We start from the raw sequence: 13,007 nt of genomic DNA, 5'->3' as shown, positions 1-13,007 counted from the left end.
TGCCTCCAGGAAGGAAATGTAATTCTGTGCATGTTTTTCAGTTGTAATTGCTCACACTAAATGTATATAGACTTTGGGTGTAAGATTGTCATGGATGGACGCATTCCTATGCAACATAAGTCATCTGTAGGATTATATAAAACATTGAAAAGAACTGTTTTATAGTTTTCAGTGTGCACTAGCAGAAACAGAGCACCTCTTTCAAAAATTTTAAAGCAGCTGTGTCTTTTGTGAGTTTCATGTAACTACTTAAAAGCCTCATATAACCACACATATCCCCAGTTTTCTGCACATGCATATGAATATTAATTACACTTCTGCTGAAGCTGTCAATGAAATGAAATATTTGTGCATGTACATGTGCATGGAGAAAGCTGGGGCAGCTCTCAAATCAGCTGTGTGCGTCTTGCAAAAGCAGCAGTTACTTGAAGATTTCAAAGGAAGATGCTAAGCCGTGTCATGAACTGTTTTAAATGTTTTGCACAGCTGTAACATGTAGATTAATTGTAAAATGATACTATCCTTTGTTTTTTACCCCTGTACTCCTAGAATTTGCTTTAGAGAAATATCATTATTTAGCTTTCAGTGCAATCCTAAGAATATTTGTTTAAAAGTAATTCTTGTTAATGGAAAGCATGGCTCTAATTACAAGGGTATAAACTATTATAAGTTGACTCCCACTTGTTTTTATAAGCCAAATATCTAACATTTACTTACCATGGTTTTGAGATTTATTAAAATTATTTTTGTTTTAATGCCCAGATGTATATTTAAATTTTAGTTACTGATTTTTTCTGTTGGCCTTAAACTGGTATTTAAGAACTTCAGGTAGAAGATTAAAAAGGATTAAAACTTCCTATGTAAATAGCAGAAATAAGCCCTACTCCTTCAAATGCAGATGATCTCTGATCTATTAAGAAATCCTTGTATTCAGCAAGGATGTCTGCATCAAGGAAGACTTTCTGTGTATAGCTATGTCTGCAGACAGGAAAGTGCCTCTTGTACAGACATCCTTACTGAACACGTGGCTGTTCTGCAGATTAAAATTACTAGCAGAACTGTGAAATAGCAGGGCTCATCCTTGACATCATGTACTGATTTTCATAATGCCAGAACAGGGCTTATATTACTTCAGAATGTCTTCTAAAAACTCAGAATGAAAGCTAAGCAGCTTTAGTGGAGCTTGAATCGGAATGGTGATTATTAAAATACATGAGTTTAGTTAAATAAAATAAACAGTCTATAGTTTATTTTATTGAATGCATTTATATTCCCCTAAAAATTATCATGTGGTTCACATAATAAATAATACATTTGTTAATAAAACAAGACCATCTTCCCTTGAGACTCACAATCTAAAAAGAGATGGACATGGAAGAGCCAAGCATCAGTTCTTAGGATTCCGTGATTCCAGGAATGGTTTGTTGCGCTAAATACAGTCTTCTCAGGTGATGATACAAGTAGTCCTCGACTTACGACCATTTGTTCAGTGACTGTTTGAAGTTATGATGGCGCTGAATGAAGTGACTTATGACCTGTGCCTGACGTTATGGCCATTGCAGCACCCCCGCAGTCACATGTTTAAAATTCAGGCGTTTGGCAGCCTGCCCGCATTTACAACCTCAGAGGCGCTGCAACTCCCCCCACCTATCTCCCCCCCATTTGTGCCCTTTGCGTCCCCTGCACCTTGCGCTTTGCCACCCCAGCTGACTGCCGCTGTCTTGCTATTGCTGCTGATGAGGCATGCCCGGCCTGGTTGCTGAGCCATATGGGGCTGGCTTCGTGTGGCAAATAAGGAAAAAAACATAAAGCAGCTCAAAGGGCATGCCAAAGTTCTTTGCAAAGGAATGCCCTTTCAGGGGGGCCAAAAGGGCAGAGATGGGGGGAGTTGGAGGTAGTCCCTTACCTTACTTGGGGCTGGGAGGGACCAAGCCCAGAATGGCTTGGATTGGGGTGGGTACTTGGCTAATGACTGGTAAAATTAGCTTAATGAAGGCAATGGGGATTGCCAGTATCGTGTTTGCTAAGCAATGTGATCACATGATGTCTTGCTTTATGACTGCATCACTTAGTGACCAAAATTCTGGTCCCAGTTGTGGTCGTAAGTCGAGGACTACCTGTATCTTCTCCAGAGAAGATGGCATTTCTCTTGTGGTTTGTCAAAGGGCAGTTGATTGTAATAGTCTCTGTGCGGACGTAGGAAAGTCCCTAGCCTAGCTGGTCATAATGGCAGTAATGTATATAGCAATTCCTCACTAGCTAGTTTTGAACAGTCCCATGGAGTGAGATAAATAATATATTTAGTTCAGTATTCAATGATAGAAATCCACTGCAATTCTTGGATAATGAGCACTTCATGTATCTCTGAACTGTTTTTCTGTTTGGATTGTTTTGTTGGAGCTGAAGAAGGAGTTTGCCAAATGTATAATTTACCTACATTAAAATAATCTACTTAAAAGGAGTATAGTTATAGTCACAGAAGAGAGTTTTATTTGTGGTTTGGATTTTCATTAAAAGAATTTTCATTTTTCTCTTGTGGTTTAAATCAATATGTTGTCCTTTATATCATATTATCATAACATACTTTTCCATGGAAATATAGATGTTCAAAAATATTTATTTTACTAAACTATGAATATTTGATAGACTTCTTTCCAGTGGGACAATGGAAAGATGTGACTATTTAATGGCCAGTTGCTGTGTAGGGGTGCCCAACAAGTTGAATTATATAAAGTATCATATTCAAAAGCTGTGGCCCACTTAAAGTTTAGGATATTACCAGAGAGCTAAACACATGTTTAACATTCTCTATTAGAACCTTTGAAGATAAAGTGTTTTTCTTTTCAGAAGTTTATCTGTTTTATATGTTGTAATGAAAATAAAACTTTACATTTGTTTGGTTCCGAAGTTGTTTTGTACAAGAAGATGGAGATGTGCCCGAGACAACCCTACTGAATATCTAATTGCGCTGTCCTATGGTACCTATGTCTGTCTGTCTTCAGGTGCTTCTTAGTGGTGAGCATTGGAATCTGATTATTTTTATATGTGCTCTCCTCTGTACTTGCAGGTTCATACTTTAGTTGAAAGTCTGAAACTTTCCATTACTGATCAACAGCTTCCTATGTTTATCCGTATAATGCAGCTTGGAATTTCACTATACTATGGAGAAATTGGTAACTTTAAAGATGGAGAAAGTGAGGACCTTGTTTGTCACACCAAGGATATCTTGGGTAATATCTCAGGTAATAACGCAGCATTCTGAAAAAAATCTGACTTTGAAACAGACTGATCTTTTCTAGAGCATTCCAAAGAGCCTGTTTTTAGGCTGGAATGTCCTATAACTGCATGTTTTGTACATTTTTATTTATTGGGGGTTTAAATAGTAAGTAATAATTTGATTTGGTTTGTAGAAAATTTATTTTCATAATGTCTTGCACAGACACAGTTTTATTAAAAACAATTTTATCTTTTAAAAACAAGTAGTGGAAATATATTTTCTATGAGATGGGCAGCTTGTTCAAGAAATGCTACTAAGGCCATTAATGTATGTTTAAAATTGCTACCTTATTGAGTCTTGCACAGTTCTTTTCTTAGGCTGGTTCAAGAAGTCACGTTAGTGATTTTGCTATTATATAAATTCAGTAATAATTAGTTGAGAAGCAATCACCTTGAATTATATTTGCTACTATACTTGGTAGTTTTACTGAATGTCTGCTAGCATTTATAGAATTTCCTTCTTAATCTGAGTGCACTTTAGTTTATTTAACTTTTCACTGTTTTTATTTCTCAATAATATATAATTATCCAAAAGGCAATATGAAGGCATACTAACATTAACAACTTGCGGTAACTAGCCATCTCGTAATGAAAAGGAGATAGAAATGTGCAAGAAATATATATATATGGGATAGGTTATTTTTGTTGATGTCTGTCTGTCTCTCTCTCTCTCTCTCGACTTTCTTATGATTAAAATCAGCTTTCTTCAGTAATAAAGAAATCTGATTTATCATTTATTTAGCATTTACTATAATAATGCACTTGTTTTTGTGTTATTGTAGATTAATCATAATATCCTCTTTTTAAATATCTGAATTTAATTAATTTATTTAGAGAAGTTTTTGCTATGCCTTGCAAGCTATCCAGAGCTATTATAGGCATAGCAAAAACATTAGCATGCAGTTAAAAATAATATAAATAAAATTAAAATAGATAATGAAAATAAAAATAGAAATATTGACATTAGAAGGCCTGTGAAAATAAATGTTCTAAACTGTAGTAAATAAATGGTTTGCTTCAACTCCAGTGGCAATTTATTCTATAATATGGGTGCCACAACAGAGAGATCAGTGTGTCAAATATATTGATGATGGTGCCTACAAGAACTGCACCTAAGAGTACTAAATGGACTATTTGGGAATAGAAAGCCCTGAAAGTAAGTTGTGCCTAAGGCTTTATGTGCCATCATGAACATCTTGAATTAGGCTTGAAAAACAATTGATAGCTAGTGAAGCTTCTTTATTTATTTAAATGATTTTTATGCCTTCATGATTAAAAGAGTCTCAGCAATACACAATGCAGTCCTAATTCAACATGTTTATGACTATGCCACATTAGTATATTTTAAGATATACACCTAGGATATCAGAGGATTAGTGGATTTTTTGTCTCTATCATCTATAAATTGCCCTGTGCCTGCTTGGCACTGTCCAGATACAGTGGGGCAAAAAAGTATTTAGTCAGCCACCAATTGTGCAAGTTCTCCCACTTAAAAAGATGAGAGAGGCCTGTAATTTTCATCATAGGTATACCTCAACTATGAGAGATAAAATGGGGAAAAAAATCCAGAAAATCACAGTCTGATTTTTAAAGAATTTATTTGCAACTCTCTCTCATCTTTTTAAGTGGGAGAACTTGCACAATTGGTGGCTGACTAAATACTTTTTTGCCCCACTGTACGTAGGACTGATTCTTGTATTCCCCTAGAGCATGGCCGAACCACATCTAAATAGCATCAAGTTGGAGAAAGGTGGGCTAATTCTTCCAGAAGATGCACTTGTCAGAGATTAAGTTTCATGCAGTTGTGACAGAGGTAGAAAAATTTACATTTACAATTTAATTCAGATGACGATGTCTACATATATTCTTTGCACAATTCCAATCCTTCGCTGCTTTTTTCTTTTCATAAGGTATATTCTTCTTAGAATCAAAAACTGATTCTTAGAGGTTGGATAATTTGAGAGTAGAGAAAGATCCATTTTTTAGATTAGATAACATCAAATACAGTAACATTAAAATGGATGCAGGTTGAAAAGAGACAATATAATGAAATGGGTAAGTACACCTGATAAATTCTATTGAAGTACCTATGCAGCAAGGGTACCACATGTCTGGGTTTAGTGGTCTTAAATATTTAAAACCTTGATCTTAAAAAAATAAAACTATAGATAGGTAATCACTAAACAGCATTTCAGAGTGCGCTGCATTGTGAATTGAGGATAGCTGCCAAAGTTATGCCATTGATGCCCCTTAAAAGTAATGCTTGCTTTTATGCAAACATCTGAGCCCATTTACAGGGAAAGTGGAACTACTGAGTAGCCAAATTCAACCGCTTTAGCTGTTGTGTAGATTTCATTAGATTAGAAAGCAGAGCTGTTTTGCCTTTATTGTACTGATTTGGAGGAAGAGAATGATAAACTCTGTGTTGGGTCCATGTGGACTTGTTTCCATTATTTTTATTGGATTTAAATGACAGCCTCAGAACATACCACCTACAAAGCTATCAGCTGTTTCTTTTCTTCTGTTATTTAAATGAAAAACTAAACATAGGTGCCCCATCCCTTTAATAAGGAAATTCATGACAATAACACACACTCACAATGGCAACTGTTTCTCATTGAGCTCTTGTCTTCTTATTTTGCTTCATCATAAACTTCTCATGCTTGGAAAAACAGAGCATAGAGGACTGACTGTGAAGGATTGCAGTGACTTTTTTGCCCGATTCTATTAATATATAGAACCCCACAATTAAACATGGGGTTATAAAATGGACTTGATCAAAGATAAAATCCATTTACCCTTCCTTCACTGCAAATCTACTTTTTTTTAACTGGTCACTCATTTTTATATTCAGTTTGCATTCATTCAGCATATATTTGTTCTTGACCTTACTCTTCTTTTCCACATATACTTCTTCAGTACCCATGCCCACCGCATTCAACTTTTATGTTTCTCTTGTATCAAACTTTCACTTCCATATAAGGCTGTCTTTGAAGACACCCACAAGCTGCAGTTGGTGCAGCATGCTGTGGCCTGTGTATTGTCAGGCATTCATCATCCTGAGCACATTACACTTGTGTTGCAGGCCCTGCATTGGCCTTCTATAAATTTTTGGGTGCAATTCAAAGTGCTGCTTTTAACCTGCAAAGCCTATATAGCTTGGTGCTAGGTAGTTATACAATTGCCTTCTCCGGCTAGAACCGGCCTGTCTGATGATCACCTTGAGAAATTGCTTGTGGTTTCCCACTTTCCTGAGGTGTGTGTGTGTAAGTACACGTTGTAGAATAGTATCCCACTAAGGTTAAGTTAGTCCCCTCCTTAGTTACTCTCAGAAAACAAATGAAGACAAAACTTTTCTAGAGAGCATTTGGAGATTAATTAGAGTGATGATTTGTTGCTGGTTAATGTAGTATAATTTTAGCTGATATATTTTTCTCCATTGGATGTTTTAATGTTTTATGATTCTGTATTGTTATTTCCTGTGTTGTAAACTGCTGGGAGTCTGTTGAGAATATGGCAGCATACAAACATGATAGGTAGATAGGTAGACAGAGTGAGTCAGTAGAAGTACACAGACATTTTGGCATCTTTTGGAAAAGAATTCATTCCTTACAACAGAGTTGTGTCGGTAAGTACATTAAACAACCAAGGCGTGCACTCTTGTCTTATTCTGTATAATTTTGAACCATTCATAAAGTGTTTCATTTATTTTCAAACAAATATACTGCTATTTATTTATTTAATTACTCACAGGACTTGTATGACTGCTTGTCTCATATAATGACTCTAGCTGACTCACAACAATCCATAAAAACATGGCTAACAACTTCAAAGTCCCATCAGGTTATCACATTTAGCAACCAGCTTCGTATTCACACAAAAGATTCCATAATTCAAAGCATTCACTTTATGATAGGATTTCTCTAAATCAACATACAGTAACTTTCTCACTTTCATACATTTCTCAGTGACTTGCTGAAGAGGAAAAATCTAGTTTGCACACCGCCCTGTGCAGCAAGAATTTGAAGTGCACTTTCCATATTTTGCTCCTTGTCACCAATTCTATCAAATATCTTCCTAGGTATATTTAACAAACTAATCCCAAGCAAATTTTGCACTTACTCTTTCTACTCTTCCTTTGTATAGGGAAACATTAATGGTATTCTTCTGTCTAGCCCAGAGACAGTCTTCATGGACATGTTAAGTCTCATGACCATTTCATAAACAAACTAATTTCACATTTATAACATTTCTCCAATCACACTATCCCCACCTGCAGCCTACTGTTTCTGAACATTCTGGCAACATTTATGAATTCCTTTTCATCATTTTTTATCAGTTGAATGCTAACATTTATAGCATTTGTTTCAATTCCAGTCTTTATTGTATTTAATTTTATTTACAATATTTATGATTCACCCCTATCTACAATTAGTCTGGGCTGCTTACAAATAAAGTTAAAACCAAAACAATTATTATACACAGCCAAGAAAAACAAAATAATTATGTAATTATGACAAACCATAATAAACCAGAATCTAAGACCTCCTGAAACAATACTTGCTTTCTAGATGCAAGCAGGGTAGGAGCCTTGTGGCCTTCTTGCGGGTGGTGGAGAGGGCATTGCAGAGATGATATTATCATTCCCATACAAATCTTTAAAATATGCCTTCCAATATCTCCTCACTTCAGTTTCATCTCAAATAATTTCATCACTTTTTTTAATCCATTCACTCATACCCATACATACCCACAACAACCTAGATAACCATTTATTCCTTTTGTAATTTATAATTCAAATCCTGCTTTTTTACATCTCATAGAAGTTACCATGTGGGCCCATAGATACTGTTATCTGCTGTCTTCATGGCTTTAGACAATTAAGACTTTCCTATACTATTTTGTAGCAATATAAAGAAGGTATAGACTAGGTTATGAACCTTAGGCATACCTTAGCTGTACACAGCATTCCTTGCTTATGGTAAGAATGGTTCTGGCCAAGTTGGGCCACTAAGCCCCAAGCACAACCAAAGTCTTGTTTTACTCCATGCAGTCTGCCTTATGTAAGATATCTGAACTAGAGACCACTTTGCAAGCCACCCATCTTCACATCAAGTAGGAGATAAATGCGATATACTGACACATGTTCAGAATGCTTATAATGTTGTAGGTACTGTAATTTAATCAGTGTATTGATTTAACTCTATTCAAGGACATTGGGGGACATAGTGAATGTGACCACAAAGCACCCCCTGTTTGGTAATGGGACTTTTAAAAAGTCCCAATTTATATCAAGTGAAAGTACAGAAAAAGAGTGGGGTGATTTTTTTAGGAAGTTGCAAAGCTGGGAACCGCAACTTCCTAGCGAAGGAAGACTCCCAGCAGGAGCCTCCTTAAAAATCGTTTTCACTGCAATTAAGCTTTAAAATAGCTTCTACTTCAGGATAATGTTTTTGCCTGTTCAGCAATAAAAGTGTTTCATCTTTCCCTTAAATTAGGAAGTAAGGTTGAGAAAAAGTGGGAGTGTTGGAGGGGGCATTTCTTTTTCAAACTAGTCAGGGCCCAAACTGACAGCTTATGATGGCAAGATTAGAATTACTATCTGAAGTTCACTATTCCTAGTTTAAACAAGTAGATTGGCTCTATGTCCTAATCTTTCTGCCAATTCAAATACTTATCTTTAACTTAAACAGGCATATTTTTCCTTAAAAATATGGCTTTATAGAGAGTTTTTAAACTTATATCTAAGACAGAAGTGTTACGTATCAACAATAAAAACCATTTTTAAAAATATATAAACTACAGTCCTTAATTGTACAATACATTTTGGAAATAGGTATTTTATGAGTAAGTTCAGCCCAATGAAGAAAATTAGACCTTTGCATGTTAATTATGAAAAGACATTTGACATATTCAGGCAGAATATGTTCTTTACAGAGGTAAATACAAATTGGCTTTGGATCTTTTGTGGCTAAAATTGCATTGTTAGCTGAATAAACTATTTCTTTATGTTTTAAGGTACAGAAGATGAAATAGGCAAAGATATTTCTCCAGAATGTTATGTTCAACAAGATGATGATCAACAGCAAGGGTGGGTGTCGTGGGCCTGGTCATTTGTGCCTGCTATTGTGAGCACCGATAATGAAGATAGAGATTATGTTGGAGTGGATGATGGAACAGTGAATCAACAGAAAATTCCAATCGTTAAGGATCCCATTGTTTCCATAGGATTTTATTGCACAAAGGCAACAATCACATTCAAAGCAAGTATTTTATTTGTAATACAAGTATATTTTCAGTTGTATTTAACTGAGTGATGGACCAGGAACAGTAGGCATCAACAATATGGCACAAATTCTAATACTGGGAGGAAATCTGTATAAGCTCACTTTTAGATGAATACTATAGCAGTGTTGTCCTGTATGGATCTATTCCAATGTAAACTCCATGGAATTTAGCGAGATGTACTCCTGTGTAAGTGAATAGTATCAAATCCTTAGTATCCTTAGGATTTATTTTGTAACAGAAAAAATAATTGATAACCTAGGCATTATAGATTGAATATAGTAGTAACAACTTTGGGCCAAGAAAGCCCAGGTTCAGATCTTCATTTAGTAGTGAAGTTTAATGGATAATTTTGGGCTATCCTCAGCCTAATCTCTGTCAGAGGATTATTGTGAAGATAAAACAAAGAGAAAGAGAATCATATGTAATGCCATAAGCTTTTAGGAAACAATAACTAAATAAAACTATAATTACAGCTCTTTCCCCCCACTGTCCTGAGGTGTTCACACTCTTCCTTTCTTCATTTATTGTTATTTTGCAGCTGTTTGATCTTGTTTCTTGGTCTTTGCTATAGGTTCGGCAGTGGACCTTATCAAATTTTATGAGGGTGGACACTGTTGCATTTTGAAATGCTGTTTTAATAAGAATATTCCATGGAATCCCACAACTTGTACTTTGGTTCAAATGTTAGGTCTGTTTGAGACTGTAGTAAATTGCTTAGTTAAGCAGTTCATCTAACCAAGTAACTACAACTCCTTAAGACTGACCATTTTAGCTATTCTTGTACATTTCCTTGCATTAAAATAATTTTATCATATCCCAAAATTGTTAATATTACATTTTTACTTTATAAATTGGAATGTATAAGAGTATTATTGTGGCACTTAGAAGGCAAACATTAGAATCCATTGTTCTGCTTGAATGCTAAAAATGTATGGAATTAATTTGTGGATCATATTTTGGTCAAAAATAAGGTCAAGTTTCTGCATTAGCATTCTGAGTAGCTGATACTACTCCAGCTAAAAAATCATACCAAATTAAATGTAGCATTTTCCTAATAATGTCAGAAATTGTTCTTGCAATGTTTGAGTTCTTTTAATCAATTAATTGCTTTTCCTCTACAATAATTGCATACAGCTGAAGATTGATTTTTTCCTGTTTTACTTGAACGTTTGCCTTATACAATTGTGCTTCAAAATGTCAACCATGTGTACACCCTGTTGGAAATGACAAAGTAATGAGAACTTCTAGAAATTGTATAAGAAAATTAAAAGAAATTATTTTGGCAGTTAAAGATGGATAGTGAAGAGTGCTGGGGACAAGCAAAAGATTCATTATTCTACCCATTTTAGTGAATAATGCTAACTTTTTTGGCTCTTGTATTCATGCTGACCAGAGTATATGTGTGTGTGCGTGGTGTATGTGCTTGTATGTGTGTATGTGTGTGCGTGTATATATAGCTGAAGTATTTCCTTATGATTTAAAGTTCATAAAGGTCAACTGAATACTTCCATCTTTTAAATTACTTCCTGTGTTATTACAGTGTACTTAATTATATTTGGTTATGTCCATAAACTGTGTTACACCTGCGTATAGGTAACTTGATCTTTTTTGTCCATTGTTTTTGTAATTCAGAAAGTAAAAATATTTCAGTATTTTTTCAATTGTAGCAGTACATAGGTTAAATTGGTGCATTTAAATCCAAGTTACTTTCTGTGTGGATAATGTGTCATAGCTGCTTTAGTGCACCTGTTTCCTGCACAATCGTATTCACCAATACTAAAATCTGTCGTCATCTTTTTCTCCAGAATAATGAGATCTTATATGTATTTAATTCTAATGTTGACTAATGGTAAATGTTCCTCATTGTTACATAGCTCACTGAAATGCAAGCTGAAAGTAGTTATTACAGTCCACAGAAAGTAAAATCCAAAGAAATAATGTGCTGGCAACAAGAAGGAACTACAATCGAGGTAATTTTTCCATTACTTTTGTACAGTGTTCATTTATAGTAGAAATCTTGGCATCAGTAGTTTTTCATCAGCATTATTATGTTCAGCTGGCAGTAACAGTATTGATTTTATATTCCCCCCTTATTGGACAATTGTAATAACTGAAAGAGATCCATTTTTAGATTACAGCTGTATTCCCGAAGTGAGTATTTTCATGTCTTGTCCATTACAAGTACTCTTTTATTTTATTTACTTTTTAATTAACTACAATAAGCCTACATATAAGGTAATCCACAAAGCTATTTATTTCACTATAGTATCAAGGACTGTAAACTAGACTGGGAAATCAAAAACATTCCAGAAAAAGGTGATGGCAAATCACGTCTATTCTATTTTCAAGAAACCTTAATAATTTTTTCTAATTGTCACCAGGAATTGAGCTCAACTAGAGGGTGTCTTTATTTTCTTATTTTATTTATGTACTTGTAACTGGGTGCTGGATCCCACTCTCATTTGAATATGAACCATTTCTCATTGTGTTTACATATTGATAGACCATCCTTCACCACATTAAATTTTCTTCCCTAGGTCCTTATGAGAGGAGAACCTTTCTTTGATTGCCAGATAGGGTTTGTTGGTTGCCAAGCCCTTTGCCTTAAAGGAATTATGGGAGTTAAAGATTTTGAAGAGAACAAGAATAGAAGTGATTCAGTGAGTATAATTTATATTTTATTGGATCACAGACATGCTAATAGCCTGGAAACATTTTTAGAAATTTTTGAAAGATCCTGAATTAGTTCCAGAGTGCCACGTCTTATTTTGAATGTCAGAAAAGGATTTAAATAGTGTTTTTCAACTAAGAGAAAGTAATTTCAAAACTTTTTTTATTAGGGCCTCAGTGATGAAGTATCAGTGAGAACAAAAATCCCAATATTTGTATATATGGTCAGATCATAAACACACCTGAAGTACCTTTTTTAGGTCCTAGAGTAAAAAAAGAAACGGGAAGGGCAGTTGCATCTAAAGAATTGATAACATGTTGGGAAAATGGCTGTATTTATCAGTATCAGTGTTCATTTTATTCAAGCTCTGGATATCTCCCTCCCTCCCTCCCTCCCTCCACACCATAAGGCTTGGTTCTTGATGGTTTTTTATCAAAATACTGAAATTACATATTTACTAAATGCTGTGACTTAGTATTTTTTCCTTTAATTTGACTTTCCTGTGATAAAAGCTCTAGCTGAGGGTGATCAGATGGACAAATGTTTTGCTGAAGTAGCATATACAATGAGGCAACTGTATACTCATCAAAATTAGGGCAGAGTTGGTTTAATTTGCTGGTAATGAGGATTGCATGCAAATCTGACTTGCTGCGTAGTACTTTGTGGTATACCTGGAAACTCTGAGATTTTTGCTGAGATTTAAAGGAAAATAAAGATACTGTGTAAATTGAATCAGAAAAACGCATAATCCCCACCCAAATTTACAATATTC

General features: G+C 34.9%; 1 protein-coding gene across 3 annotated transcripts in view; it reads left to right on the top strand.

Annotated features, from left to right (window-relative positions):
• VPS13B (vacuolar protein sorting 13 homolog B) overlaps positions 1-13,007 on the top strand; it is a 403,839-nt gene that overhangs the window by 29,053 nt on the left and 361,779 nt on the right. For all 3 annotated transcript variants that reach the window (XM_088149087.1, XM_088149086.1, XM_088149088.1), the window contains exons 7-10: positions 3,068-3,242; positions 9,295-9,539; positions 11,439-11,534; positions 12,102-12,224. In XM_088149087.1, coding sequence (XP_088005213.1) covers positions 3,068-3,242; positions 9,295-9,539; positions 11,439-11,534; positions 12,102-12,224 — 639 coding nt within the window. The remainder of the gene's footprint in view (positions 1-3,067; positions 3,243-9,294; positions 9,540-11,438; positions 11,535-12,101; positions 12,225-13,007) is intronic.

The sequence above is a fragment of the Python bivittatus genome, unplaced genomic scaffold (assembly GCF_059951505.1).
Source record: "Python bivittatus isolate LINGU-HERP-01145 unplaced genomic scaffold, Pbiv_v1 ctg000590_np1212, whole genome shotgun sequence".
Classification (NCBI taxonomy): Eukaryota; Metazoa; Chordata; class Lepidosauria; order Squamata; family Pythonidae; genus Python; species Python bivittatus.
Note: the sequence above shows the minus strand (reverse complement) of the source record. Positions and strands in the feature narration are given on the sequence as shown.